Source organism: Ochotona curzoniae, unplaced genomic scaffold, assembly GCF_017591425.1.
Source record: "Ochotona curzoniae isolate NIBS_2020 unplaced genomic scaffold, NIBS_Ocur_1.0 contig_50, whole genome shotgun sequence".
NCBI classification, from domain to species: Eukaryota; Metazoa; Chordata; class Mammalia; order Lagomorpha; family Ochotonidae; genus Ochotona; species Ochotona curzoniae.
In genome coordinates, this window is record NW_024466446.1 from 6,069,558 (window position 1) to 6,097,527 (window position 27,970).

Here is a 27,970-nt window from a genome sequence, read left to right on the forward strand (position 1 = left end):
TATATGTATGTAAAATATCTGAATCTAGCAGAGAACAGGCTGAGCTATTCACATTAAATTTTTTTTTAATTTTATTTTTTGCAAAGAAAATGCCAGCACCCTAGAGAACAGAACAGCGTTTGAAAACTTTCTTCTCACTTCTGTGATATAAGAAGCAGAATTCATGATGTTAAAAGCAAATATAAGGCAAAGGTGGAAAAAGCAAGTCATTAGGATCTTAATTCAGAAAATGTCCCATTTGGTTGGGCAATATTTTTTCCCCCCGGAAATCAATGACAATGAACTCTGTCCTTGGTATTTACGATTTCCTTTTAGTTCTCATCCCCAAAAATAAGTAATGTCTGTTTCAGCAAAGATGCACAATGAACATATCTGGAAATAATCTTAAAAACACTGGGAAAGTCGCACAAATGTAAAAAAGTAAAGCAAAACGGACAGCTTTTCTGGTCATAAAATATTTATTAAGGTATACTTTAGGGAATATAGTGAATATAAAATTTAGGATCACAATATGAAGCAATTTCAGTCCTCTTAAAAGCACAGCCCTCGATACTCTGTGGATGTAAAAGCACTGGTGAGACTCACTAAAAACAGCTGGACAAATGCGGAAGTGGCTCTTGATGGACATTCACAACTACAGCGTCTGGATACCTCTTGTAAGTGCAAAACCACACCACACGACACTAATGCAGCAACAATGCATTCATATTGTTCTCATTAGTCATTAGTAGTCAACTCGCATAAAACACCAGAAAGGAAAGCACAATGGAGCACAGGTTGAAAAAGTGAACCTGGCCTTGCAAAACACACACCATGATGGAAGAAGGACAGGACAGGAAGTAGGCGTACTACAGAAGCTGCGTTCAGTCCGAGCATCTCACGTGTCACCGTCTCTTCTTTAAAATCAAATTACAAGAATAACCAGGCACAATTAATACTGGGGAGGCAGTGTGTAGCTAAAATTTCATTGGACTAGTTGATGATTTTTTTTTTTTAAGATTCCCCCACACGTCTGTTCTGTCCTGAGGTAGTTGCAAAATAAATCGTCACTTGGATATCAACTAGAGCGGAGGCTTTTGATATTCTACTCATGAACATGAGGTGTTACTGACGGGAACTACCTTTTGATATTTCAAAGACAGTTGAGAAATGGGCCTCTTACTACACAAGATGATGGCTATGTGGGAAAGAGGATTAGCTGCTTCAGAACAGGAGATGGTCCAGGACCGCTCCCACCCTCCACACCCACTCTAGACCGTGTGTGTTCCGCACGCCGGCGGGGACGGCGCGATGGAAGGGACGCATCACCGTCCTTTGCTGTAGCCAGGGAAGAAGAGGTCGAGCAGGGTTTGTAGAATGTCATTTTGAACCATGATGTAATTCGGGCCGAGATCACGCCGGCAAGCAGGGCAGGAGAAAACCTGCGCCTTAAAGGAGCGCTGCAAGCAGGCCTAAGACAAAACACAGGAAACAAGGACACAGACTCAAGGTCAATGACTATTACTATTCAATGAAAAATACACATTTACAATCAAGATGTAAATTCTGTTTAAGTAGCAGCATCGTCTAGGGATTCTGCTCCCTGTTCCATGCTGAAACAGGCCTGGGAGCTGGTCTACCTTCTGGTCTGAGCAGGGAAGGTGGGCGGGACTGCTACTTACTTTACAAACGTTGTGGAAGCACTCGGTTGTCACAGGCTGGTACACTAGCTCCTGGCAGCAGACACACATAAAACACTGCTCTAATTTTTTCAGAAAATTCTAGAATAGCGCCAAAGAGGAAGGAAAAATGGTTAGCAGTTGATCACACACCAATGAAATTCTTCATGATCAGGAAAAAAAAAACAGGAACTCAGTCACATTTTAATATGTCTTTCTAATAACAAAATCAAGGAGTGATTCTAGTGACAGTTTTTAGGCTAACACACACATAACACTTTCTAAAGAGCAAAAATTCCTTTTCTGAATTTTCCATACATGGAAACCTCGTTTTACTAAGGCAACCCCAACATACTGCACACCCAGGGAAAGGAAAGGATGAATCCAACAGAAACCCAAAGACTGGTAAACTCTGCCATCAACATTATATTGGGAAGCTTCTTTCTTAATAATGATGAGGTGCACACCAATGAGCAACACAAAATCTCGAACAGGTCCCTTACGTCTAGTGAGCACACGGAAGGATTCAATCACCCCATTTCAGGCAGAAGAAGTTCTAATTCTCTGTACCAGTGAAACAAAAGGGAACTGAAAGGAAGAAATGACTGAGAGAGGAAAAGATGGAAGGGCAGGAGCACCAGGGCCCACCCACAGCAGCTGCATTCCACAACGCTTAGAGGGAAGGGCAACAGGATGCAAGTATCGTAGACGACAAAGGGCTGCTATAAAACAACAGATTCAAAGTGAGAAGCTAAATTAAAGATGCAAATAAAGCAAGTGAGAAAATCACCTCCAACCTGGGGAATTTGATAAGCTCCATCCATGAAACCTAGTTCCTCCCTACCCTAACCCCATATCCATATGTAAAGTAGTCTTGAGACTCCTATTCAATGCAAGATGTAAGATTTGAGATTAAAATGTGTGACTACCAAAAAAAAAAAATTACTTCCAAAAATATGAATGAGACCAGAGCTGTGGCACAGCAAGTTAGGTTGCTGTTGTTCAGGTCCTTGATGCTCCACTTCTGATTCAGAAGTGCACCTGGGAAACCAGCAAGAAGATGGGCTTGTGCCTAGCCACTCAGGAGGAAGACCAGATGGAGTTCAGGCTGTGGCTTTTGCCTCACCCAGCCCCGGCTGGGAAGCGAATGAGTGAATAAAAGACCTTTTTCACTTGCTGACTTTCCTTCTCTGTCACTCTGCCTTTCAAATAAACAAATTAAAAATCTTTTACAGAAATGTACACGTAAGATTTATATATACAAACACTGTCATATTTTATCCCTGAGTTGAACATACAGGTTTAGAAAGTTGTGTGAAATTGCATGAGAGTTAGGTTCTAGGGACGGGCATCCGGCTGGTTGGTTAAGATGCAACTCTGCCCTCAGTTCTAGCTTCCTGTTAACGTAACCCCTAGCAGGCAGCACCTAACAGATCTGGATTGAATTCCTCGATTTTACCATTTGGGAAGTGAGCCATGGGTGGAAGTTCTGTTTTTCTCTCTGCTTTTCAAATACATAAACAAATTAAGTTTAGAGACAGAACACAGGCCAAAAACCACATAAGAAATCTTTTTTTTTTAAATTTAAGAATATTTAAATATATGACATCTAATTAGTTCTTAGAAACGGGATCAAATTTGGATTGACTTGTGGACATCATACTTCACAATGATGAAATTACTTTTCACCCTATGGTTTTTAAAGAAGTTTTTACATACTGGTCCTTCCACGAGTGATGCCAGCACTTCATCCCACAGTTTCTGATTCTGAGCATCTTCTCTAATCAGACGTTGCTGCTGAGGAGTCAGCTGGAAAGCCTCAACTGCTTCCGTAGAATCACATGCTTTGAACATTTTAGAGGCACTTGGAGACTCATCTGGGTTTATTAAAAAAGACTGATGAATTAGAAGAGGTTCTGTGCAGAACCATGAAACAAGAGCTAAGCCCATCCTTACTTCTACTGTTGAACAGAAAATAACCCACACAGGAGCATGAGGTTTCCGTGGAGAGTAGGATGCTGCGTTTGCTATATTTTAAGTGTCAGAGCCAAAACAACAGCTAACACCCATGCCCCAAATCACCCCACCAAAACCCCTTTGCTCCTTGTTCAATGTGTTCTCTGGCTATCTTCCTTTAATCAAACAGATATCGTCAGGATCTGTGTTGTGCTGTCACCTACCATCTGAAAGGGGCCTTTTTGTGCTTTCATTGGCCTGTTTCTTGGATTGTCCTTTTGTCTTCTTCCCTTCCTTATCTGAAGGGTAACCCGCTGGGTACTGAAACGAGACAATGCAGATTGAAGCATTTAGCACCAGACTGAAGCATCAGAGAAGGGCAGGCACGCTCAGGATCCTGATAAGGAGTGTTAAAAGTCAGAGCGAAGAGAATCTACACTTTCCTTAAACTGAAAGACTTCATGTAAAGAGAAGAATTCAAAGGAACAGAGATTGGTAAGAGTCTAAATTCAGTATAAAACCAGGTAGCTAAAACATTCTATCTTATAATGCAATAAACTTCGTTTCAAATCTATGCCAGGAAAGATAAGTTTTCCTGAGAGTGACTAAGTGGTGTGAAGCTTAAGAGAGGGAGAATTCGGGTATGAAGGTAAGGATCAAATGCAGAGCACAGCCTGCAATTTAATAGCTGGATTACAGTTGACTGAAGTCAGTGTGGAAAAAAATAAGGTTCCAATATCTCCTCTCACAAAATGAGGGGAGGGAGGAGTTTCAGAAGACTAAAGAAACTAAATCATCTGCCGTCTGAAAGTTAACTGTTACAGCACAAATCCTACGTATCACCCTTTACGCATTAACAGCCACTTTTCTTGAGGGGAGTAAGAAAATGCTTCGTGATAACACATATGTTTAAAACTCATTGTTGGGGCGGGCACCGTGGCACAGCTGGTAAAGCCACTACTTGAGACACCCACATCCCACACCGGCACCTGTTCAAGTCCTGCTACTCGGGTTATGATTTCATGGCCTGCTAAGGTGCCTGGGAAGGCAGCTGGCTCTTGGCTTTGGCAGGGCTAAGTTCCAGCTGTTGTGGGCATTTGGGGGTAAACCAGCAAATGGAGGAAATTTTCTCTCTCTTACTCACTCAGTCTTTAAAATAAATCTTTTTTTTTTTTTTTTTAAAGATTTATTTTTATTATTTTTTCATTGGAAAGGCGGATATACAGAGAGGAGAGACAGAGAGGAAGATCTTCCGTCCGATGATTCACTCCCCAAGTGAGCGCGACGGGCCGATACTATGCCGATCCGAAGCCAGGAGCCTCTTCCGGGTCTCCCACGCGGGTGCAGGGTCCCAAAGCTTTGGGCCGTCCTCAACTGCTTTCCCAGGCCACAGGCAGGGAGCTGGAAGGGAAGCGGGGCTGCCGGGATTAGAACCGGCGCCCATATGGGATCCCGGGCGTGCTAGGTGAGGACCTTAACCACTTGCGCCACCGTGCCGGGCCCTTTAAAATAAATCTTAACAAATATTAAACTTCACTGTGTTTCACCCATCACAATAAATAGACTCAAATGCTTCTGCTCAGTTTCAAATGTAACCTCTTTGTAGAACAATGCTCTGATCACTAGAATCATAAGTCATTTGAAAATGGATTTACCAAGGTTTTTTTTAAAATAGTTAAAAAAGAATGATTTTGCTAAGTATTTCACCAGCAATCAATTCTGAATTTAAAAAGAAAACAAAAACAAATACAGACTTGCACTGGAAGACACGCACTTACCTACCTGGGTGGTCAGACACTTGCCCACAGTTCAACCCCTAGACATGCAGTGAGGGCCGTGCCAGGGGAGATCACAAAGCTAGCAGTCCTACGGGAATCATGATGAAGAATGATAGAGGATGAACTCCAGCATGGCCTGAAGTCAGTGTCACGGACACAGCAAGGTATGCAGGCAGGGAGGGGGGGAATGCAACCATCCCAAGTACTGTGCACACAAAATCAACAAGGCCTCTTACGGGCGAACAGGTGAGCATGAGCAAAGGGTAGAAAGCAAAGAACTAAGAGCACGGGTAGGGCATGAAAGCAGCTTTGTGGTGGAAGAGTACAAAGGGGTGAGGAATAGTGAGAAGGGTAGAAAGCAGACCATTCTAACAAGCCACTTCCCCACCCTTCCCCTGCCAGAGGCACATCCCGAGCCCTCGGCAATGGCCATCCTTTCTCTAGGCTTGGCACCTGAATTTTATGAATTTTTCTTTTTCCCTTATACTTAAGATCATTTCCATATCAAATTGGCAACACTTCACTTGACACTGACAAGCCCAAGCTCAACACACGGCCCTAGGAGAGCTCACTAGAATGCTTGCCTTTCCTTCTATATACAATTTTATTCCTCACCCTGACCCATCAGTGGTTGCATCCATTGTTAAGCCACACAGTGCAGTGGTACACATTTTAATGAATATGGAATCTAACCTGTAGACGCAGACATAATCTTCTGGACCGTTCTATCCCTTCTGAGGTCCACGGAGCAGGTTCAACATCATCTCGTCTTAAAAGATAGCGCCAAACCAAGAATCCATGGCTCGATGAAATCTCTGGCCAGTACTTCACCACCTAAGGCACAATATTTCAGGACTAACTTGAAACATTAAGCCCAAATTTATTCATAAAGTCATCATGTTAGTTTAAATAAATTGTCTTGAACTAAGAGCAATTTAAGAAAATAATTGTTTTGCTGTGAGAATACTCGAAAAAGCCAAGAATATTTATTAAAATAGTTTCGATCCTATTTTATTAGTTTCTATAAAACTTGAATATATCAATAAAACAATACTCATTGACAGAATTCTGCACTGTAGGTAGATTAAAATGGTGGCAGTGGACACCCACATTTTATACAAAGAATGCAAATCGGATTTTAACATTACAATGTGTTCTACTTTGAAAATCTATTATGGTCATTAAAATTAAACTTATACAGTGTACTCTGCTTTGAAACTCTTATCACAATCATTACAATTAAATTTATTCTGGAAAGGTATGTAAGATTAGGTCCACAATGGTCAATTTATTTAAAAAATTTTTAACCATAAAAAACATTCTCAGAGAAAAAAAAAATCTTAACCCAAAATATAACCCAGCCCTTAGGAATGTTCAAAATATCATCTGTTACATTCGCAGAAAAAGCAGAAATACCAACAAAGATGGCCTACTGGTTCTTCTAGCCCACCCACAGGAGTTCCCATGAGGCAGCCCTGCCTTGAAAGCCCAGAAGAGCGACCAACAAGATGTCATGCTGGATAGAGCACCTTATAAATGCCATCATATCTGTTGCCTTCTTCGGGAGCATATTTGCTGATCTTCCTCCCTTTAAAACTGCGTATCACTCTGACTGGCTTACCAGCTCTCCAATTCCGAGATTCTGCTCCAATTTTATCATCCAATGGAGCATCACAGTTTAGGGCCAATGCCCTAAAAAACAAAACAAAGTCTTTATACCAAGTAATCCCCCCTCAAGTGCAGAATCGAGTCATTAGCTTAATTAAAAGGTGAATTATGCCTTACCTGATGATTAAGATTCTATGATTCTTTCCATATTATTCCAGATAATAGGATTATGCTTTCCCCCACCAGCAGAGAAGACAAATCAGTTTCCTGATGTCATCCCCAAGCCAGGGGATTGGTTCTCAGAGAGCCTGTAGGGTTCTTCTGAAAGTAATAACATCTGTGCCACGTATAATAGAAAACAACTAGAAATACATGGAATAACGTTCGCTGAATGTTGGAAAACTAAAGCAAGTGATTTTTTTTAATAGTTATTTTGATAAGGGAGTGAGGTAAGTGGCTGGAATAATGTAGAAAGAAATTCAGAAATATAAATGTCATCAAGGTACAAATGACCTTCACGGGCCTCCTTTCCATATTCCAGACAACAGAGGTTTTTAAAGTTTAAATGATACAAGTGCAATATGAGAATATTCTGTAAAGGTCCCCATAAAAGGCAACTTAAAGAAGACTGAAGCAACCCAACGTCTGTGTTCAATCATGGCAATAAAGATTTCTGGCTGTTTGACCTCACTGTGTTTTACTGATGACACAAAGAAAAAGAAGAGGAAGCTGGGGGAAGCCCCTGCCTTAGCCCAAGTGCTTTTTCCTGTGTGTGTGACTAGATAACAGAGCTGCCCTGGGGCACCAAGTCCCACCCAAAACACCTCAACTTGTTTAAACCCTGTGCTTTCTTGGGGGGGGGGAGGACGACAAATTTCCTAACTTGAGTGATAAGAAAAATATTTTCCCAAGGTGAGGTTCCTTTTACGAAAGCTCAAAATAAAAATGTTAACTACAGTCATCTCCTTAAAGTATTTTTGTTTTTTTTTTTAAACAATCTTTATAGCCATGGTCAGAGTTAAAGATTACAAAGTTATCTTTTTAAAAATATATGTACAAAAGGAATATGCATTTAAAAAAAAAACTAAAAGGCAGAAAGCAGAGGACATCCATCAACTCATCAACTTTAGAGCCAGTACTGTATCTCACTGACAGACTCTCTAAGAGACCTCCACGCTTCATCTTAAAGAGGACACATGCTACCTTCCTTTTACTTCACAGAACGCTTTACTGTTCACTGGCCCCTTCAGGCACAATTACTGTCACCACGAATCTGCAGTCATAGCCACACAGGCCACTCAATCATGTGAAGACTCAAAGAGGATGAAACTTGGCCAAAAAAAAAAAAAAAAAAAAAGCAAGAAAATGTTCCCATGAAGTCCATCTCCAGCCCAGCCTCGCAGCTGCCTCCTCGCGCCCTGATAAACGGTGGCCGTACCATCCCGCTGCTGCCTTCAGTTTCTAAAGCGGAAGAGCTAGGAAAGAAACTTCTCAGAAGCAAGAAGACGCTAAACATCTTCTTCACAGAGAGGCAAAAATGACCGGAGCCATACCCCATCCGGGTACACATGCTAGGAGAGAGTATACGCCTATGAATCTGAGCTCATGGGGTCCTTCATTCAGTTTTCATTTCATGTTTGTAAGACAGATACCTCTGCCCCAGAGGTCCTTCCAGCATGAGGCATATTCATAGTTCAATACAGAAAGTCTCTGACTCGATGTCTATGTTAAGTTCATCGCAAACTGTTTCCATACAGCAATTTAACCCCCCCCCCATTATATAAGTATTGCTCATCAGTTCTTTTCTAAATAGAGTTAACAGAAATGGTTAGATTGTTCAAGGCTTGAAGGAATTTATCTACTGTGTATATTGCAAAAGTGGACAGTTAATGAAGTTTCATTCAAGCAAAACAACCTATTATTGATGAGAAATACAATTTTGAGATCTGAAAACTTGAAAAAAAACCCTCTTGCAGCAAATGCAAGACACATTTTCACGGGCCAAACGCGTTATGGCCTTTCTTCATGTTCTCCTGAGACCCTTGCTCCTGAAGAGCTGCTTTCCTGCTATGAGAGGGAGAGTGAGGAAATGGGCTTTCACCAGCAAATCTGACCTGTCTCCTCTGCTGGTTCAGTAAAGTAATCCTACTGTCAGAAATAACACAGAAGACATAAGAACAGAGATTCCTTGGAGCTTGGGATGCAAGAAAATCTTGAAATCATGCTGGCAGAGTCTTGCCTTCATATGATACTCAGAAGTTAAAGGGACACTACACTTAAGCCCAAGTCAGACTCAAAGTGAAAAACACTCGCTTTAACTCAATCCACAAAGTACTCTTATACACCAGATATCAAAATTTTAGCTTTGAGAAATAATCATCAAATTTAAGCATGGCAAATTATAAATCTGAATTTTGGCATCTGATGGTTTGGGTTACCCATTATTAAATGACAGTATTAGCACATATGTATAAATAACGTCTTGAAATTATTGATTTTTTTTATTCCCAAGAGGGCTAGAATATCATTCATAATTTTTACAGAAAAAAGATTACACAGGTGGCTCTTCTGTCATACCTTTAAGGGGATTTAATTACAAAATATAACTTTCATAACTATATAAACATTCCCTTTTAAATCACTTAGAAGACATCTTATTGGAATAAACCCTGAAACTACCTTGAGTGCATATCTGATTAATGACGGTTCATTTGTGTGCAAAAATGTGGCTTCCAAACATAACACTATTGCACATGATTGTGTCACCTCTAAAATGAGGTTTTTAAGAGATAAATCCATGTTGAACAGCACGTGACTTTAGCTTTTATTTATGAAATACTTATTAGACAAGCCACCTCGTCCTCAATTTCATTTAAATTATATAGGCTCTTTTCCTTCAAAGATGTCAACATGTTTTCCAATACATTACCTATGCTATTAGGTAATACTGGAATTAAATTCCATTTTAAAAATCATGGTAGAAGGAAGGTCAGATGCTTGCAACTACATCACCAAGCAATGGAATCCTAATTTTTGATCTTGAATTTCCGGTTTAGGATTCTTCCCTGTATTCTAGGTTACAAAGTACAGTCCTACAATACAATTTTGACACACTATCCAAATTCCAAACAGTCTTTACAGAAGTACCTGTTCATGTTTGTTAATGTTTGATCTGCCGATGGCGCACCAATTCTTTTATTACCAGCAAGATTTTTACCGCCACTTCCAGTGTAAGTGAACTCATCGCCTCGGTCCTGCAGCAGAAGATTTTGTGTGTTCAGATGTATAAACGTGAGTGTAATTCCATCAATTCTTATCTCAGAAGTAAAACATCAACTTATGACATATTCTTACCACACCTACCAAAATCATGTAAAATTTGAATGTAATCTTGTGAGTGCTGTATCTTCAAATTATATCGTGGAACCTAAAAGGTTTACTTATAGTTTCCAATATCTCTAAATCTTAATATTCTCATGCTGTATATGTAATATATAGACTCTTATAGGCCCTTCGGGGCTGGAAACATCAAATTTAATCTAATCATTGATAATTAAGATAAGCTTAATACTAATTACAGATTCTTCCTGGGCAGCATCACTTGCACAAATACTCCACAAATTCCGAACTGTAATCAATATCATACCAAGTCTGCTGCCAAATATACAAATTCTGACATTGACAGTAAACAAATTTTACAATGCAAGCTTACCTTTAAAAAGTTTCTTTTAAAGTCCTAACAGTACAGTAAGCTTCCTACCTTTCACACTATATGGGTTCATCCATATTACTTTCAGGCCACTCAAAATATGCTTGGAAAACAATCTGAAAACTAAAAGGAATATAAAGCACCTACTAAATCTGAAAAGCCCCAAATGCATGCTATGCAAACTAGTTGCACAATTATATCCGTAGTAACAATGAATTGATAGTCTGATTCACTACTAGGTGGGTGTTTGTGTGTATTGCTGGTTCACTCCCCAAATAGCTACAATGGCCAAGGCTGTGCCAGGCCAGAGATAGGAGCTTCCTCCAGGCCTCCCATGTGGCTGCAGAGGCTCAAGCACTTGGGTCCTCCTCCACTGCTTTACCCGGCACATTATCAGGGAGCTGGATCAGAAGTGGAGCAGCCTGTATACAAACTGGCACCCATAGGGGATGCCAGCCTCACAGCAAGCACAGAGACATGCTGTACTACAGTGCTGGTCCTAACCCTAATGCAGTTGATCCTTGAACACCTAAGACAGACGCACACATTCCAACGTACGGTCCCTGGAAGCACAAGGTCCTAACATCACAACCGACAGCATGGGTGAGTGATCAATGACAACTGCTGGCTGGCCTCTGGTCCTGCACTGTGCCAGGCACTGCTCACAGCTGTTGGCTCAGGGGAGGTCAGAGAGAGTCCGTGGCATGGGGCATCGCTAGGCAACAGGACTGCACTCACATTTTCCCTCTGCTCTGGCAGTACTGGTATGTGCCAGCTGCCCATTAGCACTATTAGGTTTGTCACTGTTTTAGCTCATTGGAACGAATATAGGACATTTTTCACCTGCTGAGCAAACTCAGTATCTATAAGGTGAAACACTGATGTCTCAAGCTCTCATGGCCAGTGTTTCCAACACACAGAGGTTCATAGAATCAGGGCTTAAAATGGGAAAGCCCGGGTGGGGTGAAAGAGGTGGGAGCTCCAGGCATTAGGAAGGCTCAACCCCACTGGAGCTCAAAGGCACAGGGTGTAAGAAGCCCAAGGACAGGAACAGAGAAAAGTGTATGTGATTGTGTGTGTGCAAGAGGGCAGGTAGGGGTGGCAATGGTGACATGAAGTACCTCACTGTGATCAGAGATACTTTTTTCAAAAAGCAAAAAAGATTTTATTGATTTATCAGACAGAGTTACAGAGAAAGGGAAAGGTAGGGGGATCTTCCATCAACTGGCTCACTTTCAAAATGGCACCAAAGGAAGGAGCCGGAAGTTTCCCTGGGGTCTTCCCCAGGGGTACAAGGCCTCAAGCACTTGAATGCTCTTCCACTGCTTTTCCAGGCATGTGGCAGGGAGCAGGATCAGAAATGCAGCAGCCAGGACTCACAATGTTTAGATTTCAACAAAAGCTGTGTCAGGGCAGACATTTGTCCTAGCAATCAATACATGCTAATAGGGCACCTAGGATCTAATCCCACGTCTACTCTTGACTCAGATTCTATAGGCTAATGGTTCAACAAATGGTGACAGGGCCAGTGCTACGGTGCAGTACGCTAAGCTGCTGTCTGCAGCAGCAGTATTCCTTCTGGACATCAGTTCAAGTACCGCTGTTCCACTTCCTACCTAGCTGGCTGCTAATACTCTAGGAAAGAAGAGGAACATGGCCCAGGTACTAAAATGGGGGACCAGCCCTGGTCATTTTAACCATTTGGAGAGTAAACCAGCAGATAGAAGAGTGTGTTTCTCTTTTTATATGTAACTCTGCCTTGCAAATAAATAAATCTTAACAAAACAAAAAGTGGTAACATGAACTAATACTCAACAACAACAAAGAATGAACTATTAATTCATGCTACCAGCTCAGAAAATCATGCTGAGTGAAAAAAATCCAGTCCCAAAGCTGAGTATGGTTCTATTTACAAATATTCTTGGGCAGGGAAGGTACTGGGGACAGCAATTAAGATGCTACTTAAGAAACTCATGTCTCATTCCAGAGGGCCTGAGTTCAGGTCTTGGCTCTTAGTTCCTTTCTCCAACTTTCCACCATTGCATGTTCTGGTAAGCAGCTCAAATGTCTGGGTTCCTGCCACACACAGGAGGCAAGGATTGGGCTCTGGGCTCGTGATTTGAGGCCTGGAGCAGCCCTGACTACCATGGGCATTTGGGGAGTAAACTAATGAATGTGTGATCTTCCTGTCTGCCTCTGTTTCTGCCTTTCACAGATAGAGAAGGAGAAGTATTTAAAAAATTCTTACGATGATAAGGTTACAGCAATGTAGAAATGATTTATGCTGTCAGGAGTTAAGGGCTTAGAGGCAGAGAATGAAGGATACAGCTTCAATATGCCGACCTGGGGGTCAGCACTGAGGCGTAGTAGGTAAAGCTGCAGCTTACAGGTGCCAACATCCCAGGTAGAGGCCAGTTCGGGTCCCGGCTGCTCCACTTCCAACAGAGCTCCCTGATAACATCCTTGGGAAGGCAGCATGGCTGGCCTGAGGACGGGGCTTCTGAACTAAGGTGGGACACACAGAAGCTACTGGCTGCTGCTTTAGTCTGGCCAGCCTGGCCACTGCGGCCATTTGGAGAGTGGACCAGGGCTTGGGTGATTTCTCTCCATATCTCTGCTCTTCAAATAAATAAAATAAATCCTTCAAAGGGGTGGGGAAACATGATGAAACAAATATTCTTCATAATGACTTTATCAACACCAATATTCCAGTTGTGATTGTGATACTGGATTATACACAGTGAGGGAAACTGAGCGGAATGCAAGGGACTGTGTATTATTGCTGATGTTACATGTGAATTTAAGTTAGATCAAAATAATATATTTTGGGCCCAGAGCAGTAGCCTAGCTGCCAAGGTCCCATATGGCTGCTAGTTCGTGTCCCGGTGGCCCCGTTTCCCATCCAGCTCCCTGCCTGTGGTTTGAGAAAGCAGTTGAGGACAGCCCAAGGCCTTGGGACCCTGCACCCACATGGGAGCCCCAGAGGAAGCTCCTGGCTCCTGGCTTAGGACCAGCACAGCTCCAGTCATTGTGGCCATTTGAGGAGTAAGTTAGTGGAAGGAAGATCTTCCTCTATGTATACCTGCCTTTCCAATAAAAATAAATCTTTAAAAAAGAATAAGCTTCATGTTTTGAAAAATGAGTCCTACAGAGATTATATTTTCCTTAAAAGTTCCCAAACGTGTAAGTCAAATCAGTAAATGTAAAGATCAGACATTACCAAATGATTTACCTGCTGTCTCGTATAAAGCAATCACTTTAGCAAAGTGTTAAATTACAAAGACACAGCACTGCTTGATGCATCCTAACCAAAGTATCTGCATTTGAAACATAAGCGCAGGTTCTACGGAGCAAGAGCGAGTCACGACTTACTACTTCATCTGCAAATCCACCAGCCAGGACCAGAGAATAAGCCCCATCGTTACTGCGCCCATGAATCCCGCCAACGTGCGGCCTGTGAACACCTGCTTCGCTGACCTATCAAACAAGAGAAAAGAAACTCAAAATGCCTCTGGACAACAAAGTTACAGTTACCAAATCCTGTCCTAAACATTCCCGAACCCTGAAAGCTCAAGAATCATGTCTCATCCGGGGTGCTTTTCTTTTCTTCTCAGTTTAGTTATCTTCAGATAACTTTCACACTGCCTACCAAGTAATCATCATCTCGTATCTATTGTAACATCCAGCAGAAGTCGCTAGAACATTACAGCGCTTCCAATCTCTTTGCTGCCATCACTTCTTGCTTTTGGCTTTCTCCACGGACTCCGCTAGGTAAAAACTGCAGGAGTAATTCAGTCCCACTCCACTCCCTGACTCCTCAAGCCCATCCAGTCACAAGGCCTGCTCCAATTACCTCCTAAATCTCTCAAATCTTTTTTTTTTCCCCCTTACTTCTACTGCTGCACCTTAGTTGAGTCACGAATATTTATGACACGTCCATTTCGTCGGCTGCAGTTTGTTCCTCAAAACCCATTCCATGTATTACAGAATGAGCCTTTTAAGAACAATTCTGCTTTTGACTTCAACCAACATAAGGTATGGCAGAATGAAGTCCAAGTTGAGCATGCAATGTTATCGATCCAGCTGCTGTATCCCTTATCTGCAGCTCCTCCTTCACGGGTGAAAACACCAGGATCAAACCTGCTCAATCCTATCCAAATACGCTCTCCCTAGGGAGTCTTGCAGTGATCCAGATAGCCTCAATTTTGTGTCTTCTTTGGAACTGCAAACTCCAAAAGAAAATGGTTCTTCATTTTTTTTTTTTAAATCAACCAATTTTTGTTAAGACAGTAAAAGAAATTAAAATTCAGGACGTGGGAAAGGAAGATACTTCAGAAATCAATACAAATTGGTAAGAGCAACAGAATCTAAAACAGTTCAAGCTTTGGAAATCCAGAATCTTGAGCAAGGTAGGGTCCCTTGATTTCTCCCACCCCATCAACCCAAATAAAAATCTGTTCTTTCCTTTATTATAAGAAGTAGAGGGCGGATCAAAGCCTTAAGACCTGCACTGAGTGAGAGCCATGTAAGAAGTTCCTGGCTTCAGATGGGCTCAGCTCCAGGTGTGGCCTCTTGGGAGTCTCCCCTTGGAGACTTACCACATGGCATAAAGGAAATATTAATGCTTTACATGAAATTTTTGCAAAGATAATTTCTTCAGTAAGTTTAATAATATTAGCTATACAACTGTAAAAGACAGAAAAATTGTGACATTCATCACAGTAAAAATGATATGATGTACTTCCTCTGTGCTACTGACCCCCGTATATAATCAGTAGATATTAATATTGCTTCAATTTGAGCTATTCCAACTAAGGCAGCTTAAAAACATACCTGAACTCTAAATCTCCAAGTTGATCCAACAGGAATACCAGGAATAGGGCCATAATGATTAGAAGGGACAATAGTGCATTCTTTTGTACGACCAACACAAGCCATTCCCTATAAATCACAAAACAAGGTATTTGAGAAATGTGTTATAAATCTTAAGGAAAACTTTGAATTCTTATGAGATGTATGTAAAATAGAAACCTAAGTATTTATGCAGTTTTCCCTTATTATCACATGTCACTGATTCTGAGGAATAACTACATTGCTGCTACTAGAACATTCACAGTAAGAGTGCTACGAGGGAGGAGGATTTCCTGTTTACCCTGCCCCAGTCTCTCCGGCTCTCAGTGCTGGCGGATGGCATCTTGGCTTTCTTTTTACTCATCTTGAGTCTTTCGCCAGCTTTTACAACCTCGCTGGAATCAGTTTTACAGGAAGGACAATACCTTCAAGGGGGGAAAGGAAAAAAAGAAGAAAAAGAATTTTAACAAAACCACACTAAGACCAGTTACAGAGTTAGTTGCTCTTCTAGGTTACAACTAGTTTTAATACGTATTACTTTATGCCTGTTACACAGCTTCAGCTGGCATTCCCTGTATTAAACTTTCCAAAATATTTATTTGATTACACTATATAAAAAAAGTCTGGTCATTCCTGTAGAGGACTTTAATATTTTAATACTATAAATGCTCAATTTAGTTCAAAGCTCAGCTGAAACTGTGACATTCAAATGATACCATGAACTCTAATCATTAATACTGAGAATACAAGTTATTCATTTAAAGTTCTTATTTAAAAAAGAAAGTAGGATACCTCTAGAGCAAACATTAAATTACGTATTTAAATTTGTTATTAGAATTCCCACAGATAAAAGGCAAAGCTATCTATAATAACGATACAGTACTCCAAGGACGTCTGCCTGCTCTTTAGCTTATTTGTAGCTGTTCATAGGATTCTAACATATATCCCAAACTGACTTAAGTCTTGTTGAAAGAGCGGCAGAATCAGACGGGGCCACAGTGTCACAGCAGGACAAAAGCTTTGGGAATCCTCTGAGATCAGAGTGCTGCAACTCAGTTCACCTTTTCTTCCATGGCAATGACCTATTCCATGTGACTTACAGAGCAAAGAACACACCTTTGCCCATTATTCAGTCTTGACTGCCAATTCACAAGATCATGTTTAACGCTACTGAACAGTGTTAAGCAAGAGAAAAAGTGTTAAGTAACTAATCTTGAGAAACACACACAGAGTAAGCGGCGGAGTAAGGAGCAGGCTTAAACCGATAACCCAGGTTGGTGGAATGAAGTACCCGTGAGCCTGCTATAAGCAGAGATCCTGAAATAGTGGGGAGGAAAATACAGACTGTGATGCTGAGATATGAGCAGAGTAGAGGAAATGGGAACATCAGTGAAATGGTTCTTGAAAACTTGGCCATGAAGAGAGCCGGAAATGAGGTAGACCTCTGGTGGGAAATACAGAATCAAGGGAGGGAGGGAAGGGTGCATGTATCTGTGTTGACTCAAAGGATTCTGGGATATGAATGAGAATGAACCACTTAATGGCTACTTGGGAGATTTAGAAATGAGACTTTCAAAAGGGTAAAAGTACACTGCAACTGTGAGAGGAGGCAAAAGGTTTATGGTTTAGAGAAGCAGGAATATATCATCCATTAAAACAAACACAGTTGCTGGTGATGGCAAAATTCAGATACAAGCACGTGAGGGCACAGAGAGAAGGGAAAGGAGCATGGCTCATTCTCCCCACCCTTACAGCTCTGTTAGAACAAAGCAACCTCCCTCCCGACAGGCCGGGAAGAAACCATTTACAGATACCAGCTGCTCACTTGTGAGCACGAGTTCTGACCATGACTTTCACTGCCTTAAGCTGTCTGGTCAGAACAGTGATATGGTCCAATTTTCTAAAAAAAATGTTCATAATTTGGTACTTTTAGTTCATTTTAACTTTGGGCACATTTTCCCCCATCTTTTCTAAACTCACTTCCTTAGTTTTCTGCAGTTAATACTACTCACAGAAGTATGGATTTTCGCAAGTATGTTTGATCTTGGAGCCTTATTCTTTCTTCGTATCCATTTCACAGGATTAAATGCCAACAATCAATATCAAGCACTAGGTTAGTGTCTCGCGTACACTAATACAAGGACACTTAATACACTGGCACTCAAGCAGTTCAAAGAAAATGTGAGAAAAAAATATTTGAAATCTATGTACATACGTAAAATACATGTTGCCAAAAATGATACATGGATTTCAAAGATTTTTACATCAAAACAAATGTAACTTACTTCCACAAGTTGTCCAAAGTACCTTAGAGTTCCTGCGTTATGTTCCATTATTATTATGGACAGCTAACGCAGGAGTACAGTTAGGGCTAGTCATAAAGGTTGATTAAAGGAATTCTATGTTAGTGAAAAGGTGACAGTGAGAATCATCTAAGCCAAGCACAGGAGGAAATGTGTCCCCTAAGAATCACATGTGTGTGAAAACCTGGGGCAATAAAAAGAACAGGATTAACTGCAGGGATTTAAAGAAATTTAACCTGGAGAAAGTGTAGAGTATTTCAGAATATGGAAAAAGAATGTGGCAAGATAAACTGCTGGAAAAGCAACTAAAATCATGCTAAGTCTTATGGGGCAATATAAAGCCTTTGAAGCAAACAATTAAAACAATCAAACCTGCATTTTAGAAAGAAAGGCTTCCATATTGAAGCAGGGAATGAAGGGATTAAAACTGGAGCTAGAGAGCAGTTCAGAAGTTCCTGCAGGAATCCAACCCAGCTATCAGTGCCAAGTAACCATCACCTGTAACATTTTAGGAACTTCAATATGCTCTGTGTATTGTTAGACTTTTTGGTGGTTCAATAACTGTTCAAATACAGATTTTACATTCCATTCTTAACATAACAAGAACAACAACAACAAGCCTGATAAGCATACCAGTATTCCTCTTCTGGGACCTTCTCCAAAGGCGGGTTCAGGCAGTATATGTGATAGGCCATGTTGCAGTCATCACACAAAAGCTGCATGTTGGGTTCATGTTTCCCACCACATACATGACAGGAGCAGGTGCGGCACTTCTTATCTGGGTCTCCACCACACAGGTCACACTCGGGGTCATTTTTCCCTATTAGGAACAAAATTATAGCAAGCCCTGTCTTTAAAATTATCTACGAATCTCATAAAGCAAAACCCATGGAAACAGCGGATAGCTTTCTTAATGAAAAGGAAAGGAACCACCAAAAGGAATGATCAAGTGTAAGAATAGGAACCAAAGCCTGAGCCTCGGCTGAATGAGTGCATGGGAATTTCAGGGATGCAGCCCAGGCACACGCCACTGATCACGTGAGAATAACGTGTACTTTTGACTTAAAAATAAATTTAAAGACATGTCTGTCGACCCACAGTTCCTCAAAAGTGCATCAAGATAACCTAGGGAGGAGATGGGAGTAAATTCAGCGGGGCATCACAAAATATTTAAAATTTCAAGGGAAATGTAACGTGTCAAAGTTATTTGGGCCCAATTGCCTCAAATGTATTTTTTTTTTTCTCCCATGAAGCTCATGGAAACATTATCAAGATATTAAAGGCTCAAAGAATCACTTCAGGTTAAGAAATTCTGGGAAAGACCCTGCAGAGATGCGCAGCGGCATTCAAAGAGATGTACAAGAACCCTTCGGCCTTTGGCTTCCATTAGACTGGGACAAATAAACGCTCCCTAATGATGAGGACAAGGAGGAACAAGGCACACTGCTGGTGAGAATGAAACAGGTAAATACTCAGAATCACTCCAAGGATTTCTTTTGTTGCAGCCCACTCTGTTTTTCTACTTTGATGTTTTCCAAGAATTTTCTCTATACATTCTCCTTTCTGGAGGTAGAGTGAATCAGCATTTGATGGGATCAACCTATTTTTCAAGGTATCTAATCAAAAGGTTGAAGTAAATGAAGGCTTTGTTGTCACATTCCCTATCAATCCCAATGAGTAGAAAGAATGGCCAAAGCAAATCTACCAATTTTTGCAAATCCAAGTCTTATCCTGTATTGGAAGAACTTGGAGGAAGAGGGCTGCTGGGAGTTTCAGGCCTATTTTGATGCTCCCAAGACTTGCCTTAACCTCCTTATTGATAGCAATTCACTTTTATCCTGCTTGCCCACTGGTTCAGACTTCTGGCAATAGGAAGCACTCTTTTTTGGCCTTATTTAAATCAGACATCTTTTCCAAAGTATCTCCTTAAAAATTTAAACAGGCAAATGTGTGCACAACACTTTTTTATGTTTCATTTATGCAAAAAGTTTCACAGCAACATTACATCTAGTGTTTAATAGTCAAAGGGCAACACTTAGATAAATCTTTCTGAATTAGGTAAATTCACAAGAATGCAAAATTATCCATGCATATTAAATTTGAAAAACAAAATGCAGAAGTATTTTAAAAACAAAACTCACTGATTATATGAAGAAGTATACAAACATAAGGAATCTAGAATGACACATTGTTAAAAGTTTGGCAGTTGAAATTATGGTTTCATATTTTAAATTCCTTACAAATATACAGAAGATTTATGAGGAAATAGAGCCTTTAAGAGAGAATATGCATGGACAAGTATTTCCTTCTTAATAAATGATTATTTATTCTCCCTAGTTATTATGATGTGGTTCCCCTTCCATCAAGATAGCCGTAACATGCAGAGAATAAACATAAAACAGACCCAAAATGCAAAAGGCACATTTAGATTTTTGGTTTGGAAACTGATCTAACCAGTGACAGTTTGGCCCTGAAATGATTTCTTTACACCCCGGTTCAAAGGTGTGGTGCATCACGACCACCATCAGGCAGAGAGGGGAGTATCTATACGTGTGGATTGAGGGTGAAAGAGAGCAAAAGAAAGACATCAGTAAAGCTCAGCTTAGTTTTTCATTGCATTTTATTCTAATTCGAGTCTAGATATATTAGTATTACAATTTCAAAAAATAAGAATGGCCTAGACTGCTAACCATGGAAAGTTAGTCATTGATGTGTTAAAAAAGTTTCTGCCTTACTGTATTCACATCAAAATTGTGGTAAGAAGAGATTGGTGTGCACCCTTTAGTCTTAAGCATTTCCTTTGCAGCCTGAACACTGACAAACAGCATAAAGGCAATGGACTGCTTGCCTGAAAAAAATCAGGAGGGTACGAGGCACTGGGCTATAGTCATGTGAACATGGTAAGTTTTTATTTAGGATGCTCAGTACCTGCAACAGAGGTACCTGAGGATTCTATCACCAGGTGATTTACAGCCACCCAGTATGTGTGTAGGTACATCTGACGCTTGCACAGCAAAGAAACCACCAGTGACACATCTCTCAAGCATATATCCTCATCATTAAGTGGCATGACTGTTTAGAACGTCTGAACTATGAATGAGGAATATCTACAATCTAACCCTATTCCTGACATCAACTGTGTAATAGCAAACTAGAATCTATCATTTGAAGAGGTAGAGTTGAATCCTAATATTCTAATGACTTTATAAACTTCATGTATTACCTTCCAGAAATTCAAGGGTCAATCAGCACTACTATTCTCAGGCTTCACTAGAATAAAAGCAAGTTTTGTGTTAAAAAAAAATCATTGTGATGAATCCAAAGTTACTGAAATGAGCTTTTGATTCAGACAGACTGTTCTAGAGGAAACTAGCATGAAAGTGTTAATGAAATGCTAAAATCAAAATGTATTTCTTAAAAACAAAATGTTATCACTTGAGAGATATCTACTAAACCAAAATGGAACTTAAGATCAAACCTATTGTCTTGAAAATAAACCATGCCATCTACAGTTTAACACATCCTTACAGGTTACTTGGGTCAATTAAAAGCTATTCCAGTTATGCACAATACATGTCGTCTAAACTCAAAAAGAAGAATTCATACTTAAAAACTTTCCATCAGCAAAGGAGAGAGGATGGGCTCCAGGCTTCTCGATCTTGAAGACTTCATCTACAAATACAACCTTGCAGTCATTCAGTGTTCCTTCTGAACCCCTGTTAAAAACAGGAAGAAAGGCTAACTTCTGGCAGCGAAATTCAAAATCACAGCTCAGTGAAAATTAAAACTCAAGGTGGAAAGTCACTAAATTTTATTTATTTATGAATTGAGGTAATAAATACCTCATTCATTCCAAACTATCATTTTCAACTGTATGAAAAGCTCAACAGTGATTAACATTCAAAATTAACTACAACTTCGAGACAGTATCAGGAAAAAAATATTCAATGATCTTATTACTTACCATGCTTCAATACTTAGGTTATAGGGTATGAACGACTATCTTGTAAGTTTAAAGACTAGGTAAAAATGAAAGATTAAAGCATTACCAATAACCACAGTAAACTGGGCAAAAGACGACCCCTTAAAAGGACAAGACTTTCAAATGCTAAGCATATCATCAGATCTGTATCATCAACTCATCAGATTGCATTTTCACCTGTCTGCAAAGGATCCTACCACAGCTGTGGTTACATCCATTCCTCCTGGTAATCTCTCAGCTTGAGCTTTGTGTTTTTGAAACTATTTAACTGGGTTTATGTAGGCTTAAGAAATGTAAGTCCTTTTGTAAAATGTGTCAACTTCTAGTAATGCGTCCTGCACCCACAGCCTTTACCGTAAAACATAAAAATACAGACAACTGCCTAAATGGATAGCTCAGCCAGTGACAAAGGGCGCACCCTTGCCAATCCCCAGAAGGTGGCAAAGCCAGCCTCCTATGAAGCTTTTGATATGTGCCCTCCCAATGCCAACTTCTGTATCGCCTCCCAGGAGTTGGGTTACCTCAGCTTTCTTCACTTTTGTAACCTCCCTGAGGATATGGTGGCTCTGCCTGTGTTTTAAAGTTTCTAATTTGTACATCCTACACTTTTCTCTTCTATGCAATTTGTGAAAGAATTCTAATGCAATACAGTTTCTCAGAGTTGACTTTTCTATCCACAAAAACATAAAAAAATATATATATCCAGAGTTGACTTTTGCATCCACAAAATGTAAAAAACATGTATCTTTTTTGTCATCTGTATCTCTCATACGTTGGTGGCTAGATCCACAGTAGAGCTAAAAAAAAAAAACTCTTGACTCAATAACTGGTTTTGTAAATAAACATTTTTTTGGAACCTGTTAGGTTCTATCATATTAACAACATCTAGTGCTCAAGACTTGGCTTTATTAAGAAACTGAAGTCAAAGAGGAGCAGAAGAGGATCTGAAGGGGTCTCAAAGGATGCGACATGGCTGCTTATACAGATGGAGGAAACAGGGAGCAGGTGACATGGAAGACATTTAACAGCTGGGGAAAACGGCAGGCAGAACCGTCCCAAGAGGCTCCATATAAGAACATACCTCTGCTGATAACTCCTGGTTTTAGTCCAGTGAGATTCAAACTCACTTTTTACTTCTTAGATCTACAGAACTAAAAAAAAATGTTTTACGGTTTAAGCCACTAATTTTTGGTAGTTAACAGCAATCAGAAAAATGCAAGTAGATTGAGAGAAATTAAAGCCTAGAAAGCACATACTGTGAAGGAAAGAGAAAATCAAAAAGTAAAGGTGAGTTCAGGTAACTTGGCCTGGTATCTGAATGTGTGGTTTTACACATGGTAATCAAGAAAGGTCACTCTGGGTCCAGCGTGATAGCTCATTGGCTAAATCATTGCCTTATACTTGCCAGGATCCCAAACAAGTGCCAGTTCATGTCCCAGCTGTTTCAATTCCCATCTAGCAACCTGCTTGTGGCCTGGGAAGCCTTAAGACTCTGCACCCACAAGGGAGACCCAGAAAAAGCTCCTGGCTTTGGACAGTTCAGCTCCAGCCATTGCAGCCACTTGGGGAGTGAATCGGTGGACACAAGATCTTTCTCTGCCTCTCTTTCTCTTTGTACATCTGACTTTCCAATAAAAAATATATCTCAAAAGAAAAAAAAAAGAAAGAAAGAAAGAAAAAGGAACAGCCAATGTGAAGGGACAGTGGAGCAAAGAAGTGGAACACACTGAGCCAGGTGATGTCTGTGGCTCCAGGCGGAGGGGACACCAAGACTGCTGGCATAGAGGCAAGGGTATATTTGCATGATGAAGCAACACTAGCAGGTCACTGTGGTTGAACACAGTGAACTCTGAGGTCCGACATGCTATGGACATCTGATATGCACTGTGTGAGAAGAGTGGTGTTTTCAGGAATAAGGACATAACAAAGTATTTCATGATCAATACGTATGAAACAATTTGGAAAATCAATGAAATCCTATTACAGTGACATTATAAAACAAACACACAGTTTTAGTAAGGTTAAATTCTCCTGCTATAAAATTAAAAAAAAATTTTTTTTTTTTGCAGACAGAGAAGTTTATTTGTGAAGGGACCAGGTGAGCAGAGAAGGAAGAGTGAAGGAGAAAGCTCCTCTGGAGAGAAAATCAACAAAGACCCCTAACCGTTGCTAATAAAATGCCCCAGTCTGATACTTCGGCCCATGAGAATTTTTGTAAGTAACAATTTCTCTAAAAATATACTCAGTTACTTCCAAGATTCTTTGAAATGTCTCCAAATGTGAGTAAAGAATTAAGCTATTCTTACTTTTTAAACATTCCCAAGAATTTATAAAAATATTCTATTGTATGGTGATTTCACCTTTCCTAAAAGCCATCTTTATTTTTTTTTAATGATAACATGACATGTGCCCAATGCCAGAAACCCACATTCCTTGACTTATTGATTCAATGGCATCAGCGAGGAGAGCCTTACCCCAAGAAAATTTTCACACGAAGTTCTTTTTTGGTCCTTGAGATTGTCTTCAATGTTGTAATTTCTGCATCAAACCAAAAACCTCTTATTCCTGGATTTTCTACATTATAATTAACCATTACCACATCACCAACATTTAGTTCACTCCACTTTAAAATGGTTCTAGCGCGTGGTCGAAGATCCTTTACATTCATTTCTAGGATACCACTTTCTGGATATCTGAGGAGAGAGAAAGAACCACAGGATACAGCTTATTATCATCAAGACAACTTAAATGCAGTGTATAGGTAAACCCTAACGTTCTCCTTAATTGTCAGGTTTCAACATCATCACACAGAGATGTAACAAGGACTTCCTCTTGGCCTCTCACTGGTACTCTGTAACTGGAGCATGCGCACTCCCTCCACCCCACCGGGCTTGGCGATGCACTCTTCTGCATGTCTTGCCCCACGTAGGGCAAATGTTCACCTCGTGTTGGGGAGCGCCATCGCCAAGGGAGCTAGAGGTTACTTCTCTGGAACTCAGTATATGTCACATACCTATTCAGGCTGCTATTACTACTGTAATCCGGACACTCAGCATAAAAGACTGTATATTCTGCTTGGTGACACTGGATGATACACATGCATGATTTTATTTCCCAAACTAAAACAATTCTTGGTAATGTTATTCACCGCTAAGTTTGAAGGGGTAGAAAATAGAAGAGTAGAAACATAAACTTTTGCCCCACATTTTTCTTAAATCCAAGATTAAGAGCCATCTTCAGGGGAATGGACGTTACCTTCTCCGTGACCTTGTAACAAATGTATTAGACTCTGCCACTTGCTTTATGCACAATAAGAACATGAAACCACCATGTTCCAATGTCCTTCATTTTCCCAGAAAGAGAAAGATTTTACTTTTTACACAGCCAGCTACCTAGCAACATGAAACAAACCCCAAGTTTTGTATTTATCAGAAGACAGATTCATGTAAGAAAATTCTAGCAGAACCTTGGTTTTTCCAAAGATTTAGGTTCAGTTCAAGTTTAGATCTGAACAAATCTAAAGAAAATAAATCTAACTTCTGGGTGATCAGGCGAAACATTAACAATTTAACAGTCCACACTGGCTCTCACTACATTCACAACTGCCACCTTTACAGTCTGTTGTTGTCGCTGTCTTGTTTTGGTTTTGTAGTAGAGGGACAAAGGATTAAAAAACATCTGGTTCCTGCTCTTAACACTTACTCTGGGAGAGGTGTTGCAGCATGTGGGTTAAGCTGATTCCTGCCTCCCGTAATAGGCAGAGCGCCTAGGTTTGAGCCCCACCCCATTTGGAGCCTGATGCGGGGTGCAGTTATTGAGCACCCTGAGAGGCAGCAGATGATGGGCTCAACTCAGTCCCTGCGTCTCATGGGAGAGGCCAGGCTGGAGTTCCTGGCTCCTGGCTTCTTCTGGATCGGTCCCCACAACAACAAAAACACCCCAGTATACACTGAGATAGGCCAGACGACTGAGCAATGATTCGGGAAGAGTGGTCCCCTAACCATCATGCTGGGATTTGCCAGAAATCTGTTCTGGTCACTCTGTTCCACATCCGGAGTCAGTGATTCTTGAAATGAGGTCCAGCAGTCCATCTTAACAAATCTTCTTAGTAATTCTAATGCACATTCCAGTTTGAGGACATACCATGTAATAGGAATATAAAAATAAATAACTGGGGCCTGGTGTGATAGTCTAAAGTCCTCACCTTGCATGCTGGGATCTCATATGGACGCTGGTTCTAATCCTGCTGGCCCCACTTCCCATCCAGCTCCCTGCCTGTGGCCTGGGAAAGCAGTCGAGGACGGCCCAAGGCCTTAGGATCCTGCACCATGTGGGAGACCTGGAAGAAGCTCCTAGCTCCTGGTTTCAGCTTGGCTCAGCTCTGGCCATTGCAACCACTTGGAGATTGAAGCAGCAGATGAAAGATCTTTCTCTTTGTCTCTCCTTCTCTCTGTAAAACTGCCTTTCCAATTAAAAATAAATAAATAAATAAATTTTTAAAAAAGAAAAGAATTAACTGTGAAAAGACAGAAAATAAGGGAAGAAGAAACTTCTAATCCTTGGACAACTAAGAATGATTTAGTCAAAATGAAAATGAAAAGTTGGAAGCAGCTCCAGTGGGTAGTTGTTTTTGTTTGAATTAAGCAGAACTATACAAGCTTAGAACTTTCAAAACATAGCTAATTCACTTAGAATAAACAGATCTTAAATTCTTTTTTAAGTGAGTTATACAGAGGAGAGGGAGAGAGGAAGATCTCCTGTGTGCTGATTCATATCCCAAGTGTCAGCAATGGCCAGAGCTGAGCTGATATGAAGCCAGGAGCCTCTTCAGGGTCTCCCACAGGGGTCCAGGGTCCCAAGGCCTTGGGCTGCCTTTGACTGCTTTCTCAGGCCACAAGCAGGGAGCTGGGTGGGAAGCGGGGCTGCCGGGTTTAGAACTAATAATATGGGATCCTGGCACATGCAAGGGGAGGCCTTTAGCCACTAGGCTACCGTGCCAGACCCAGAATGAACAGATCTTAATTCTATGTGGGCTCTCTAGTTAAGCACCCATCTTAACCAAGTCCTAGTTGACTGGAGGGAAAAATCCCCAGGCTGGCAAGGGCGTCAGAGTCTCTGGTACATTTACAATCTCAATACCGTAATTCACTTCAGCCAGCTTTCCAAACAACCAACCCGCCTCTGCCAGTCAGTGAGGGCAGGTCTGGTCTGAGCCGTCACTCTCTTATATACAGTTCTAAAATGGGAAAGGAAAAGTACACAACGCTAGATCAAAAGTTAGCTTTGGGAACCCATGCTACGCCTTAGTTTCATGAAGAAATATATACTCTCACTACAACATATAACACAGCATTCGAAAAATACTGCCCTCAATCATATTCTCTTCTGAAAAAAAAAAAACTCTTTTATTTTATCCATTCATGTGTGTTTGAAGGGAACTGAATCACTCCCCAAGTGGCCCCATTAGCTGCGGCTGTGCCAGGCCAAAGACAGGAACCCAGACCCCAGCCAGATCTCCCCACCGGCTGGCAGGGGCTCGAGTGTCTGAGCCAGCCCCCGCTGCCTTCCCAGATGAGCTGACTGAAAGTCGTGCAATGGGACTCTAACCAGCACTTGGACACATCACAGCAGCAGCTTAATCCACTATACCACACCGGCCCCATCGAAAACTTTTTTTTCCCTAAGATCTTTTATTTTATTCTATTGGATTTCACTCTGTTTGAAGAGCAGTTACAGATAGAAAAGAAGAAAATGAGAGAGAACTTCCGTTCATTGATTCATTCCCTAAATAATTACAACAGCTGGAGCTGGCCCAGTCCAAAGATAGGAGCCAGGAGCCTCCTCCGGGTCTCCCACATGGGTACGGGACTTGCTGGCTGGGAGCAGCCAGGGCTCTAACAGGCACCCATGTGGGATGCCAGTGTCACAAGCAGAGACTTAACCTACTACACCAAGGTGCCAGCCCAACCAAAAGCATCTTCTTCAACTCATGTGACAAGGCTTGAATCTCTTTCATTGCATTGGTGTCTATTTTTAGCCTTCCTAGGTTTAGACCCCCAAGGTAGCTTCTTTCTAATATGTATAATAGAGATATAATATACAAATACTGTATATCATATACAAAA

At 40.9% G+C, this 27,970-nt stretch overlaps 1 protein-coding gene across 1 annotated transcript in view; it reads right to left on the reverse strand.

Moving 5' to 3' along the window:
* Positions 1 to 439: 439 nt before the first annotated feature.
* Positions 440 to 27,970, reverse strand: part of UHRF2 (ubiquitin like with PHD and ring finger domains 2) — a 47,631-nt gene continuing 20,100 nt past the window's right edge. Inside the window, exons 4-16 of the mRNA XM_040988875.1 lie at positions 24,320 to 24,538; positions 21,470 to 21,579; positions 18,497 to 18,683; positions 15,862 to 15,985; positions 15,543 to 15,650; positions 14,082 to 14,186; positions 10,148 to 10,254; positions 6,922 to 7,084; positions 6,086 to 6,226; positions 3,839 to 3,935; positions 3,378 to 3,535; positions 1,662 to 1,760; positions 440 to 1,451 (exon numbers count right to left, since the gene is read on the reverse strand). Coding sequence (XP_040844809.1) covers positions 1,305 to 1,451; positions 1,662 to 1,760; positions 3,378 to 3,535; positions 3,839 to 3,935; positions 6,086 to 6,226; positions 6,922 to 7,084; positions 10,148 to 10,254; positions 14,082 to 14,186; positions 15,543 to 15,650; positions 15,862 to 15,985; positions 18,497 to 18,683; positions 21,470 to 21,579; positions 24,320 to 24,538 — 1,765 coding nt within the window. The 3' untranslated portion in view covers positions 440 to 1,304. The remainder of the gene's footprint in view (positions 1,452 to 1,661; positions 1,761 to 3,377; positions 3,536 to 3,838; positions 3,936 to 6,085; positions 6,227 to 6,921; positions 7,085 to 10,147; positions 10,255 to 14,081; positions 14,187 to 15,542; positions 15,651 to 15,861; positions 15,986 to 18,496; positions 18,684 to 21,469; positions 21,580 to 24,319; positions 24,539 to 27,970) is intronic.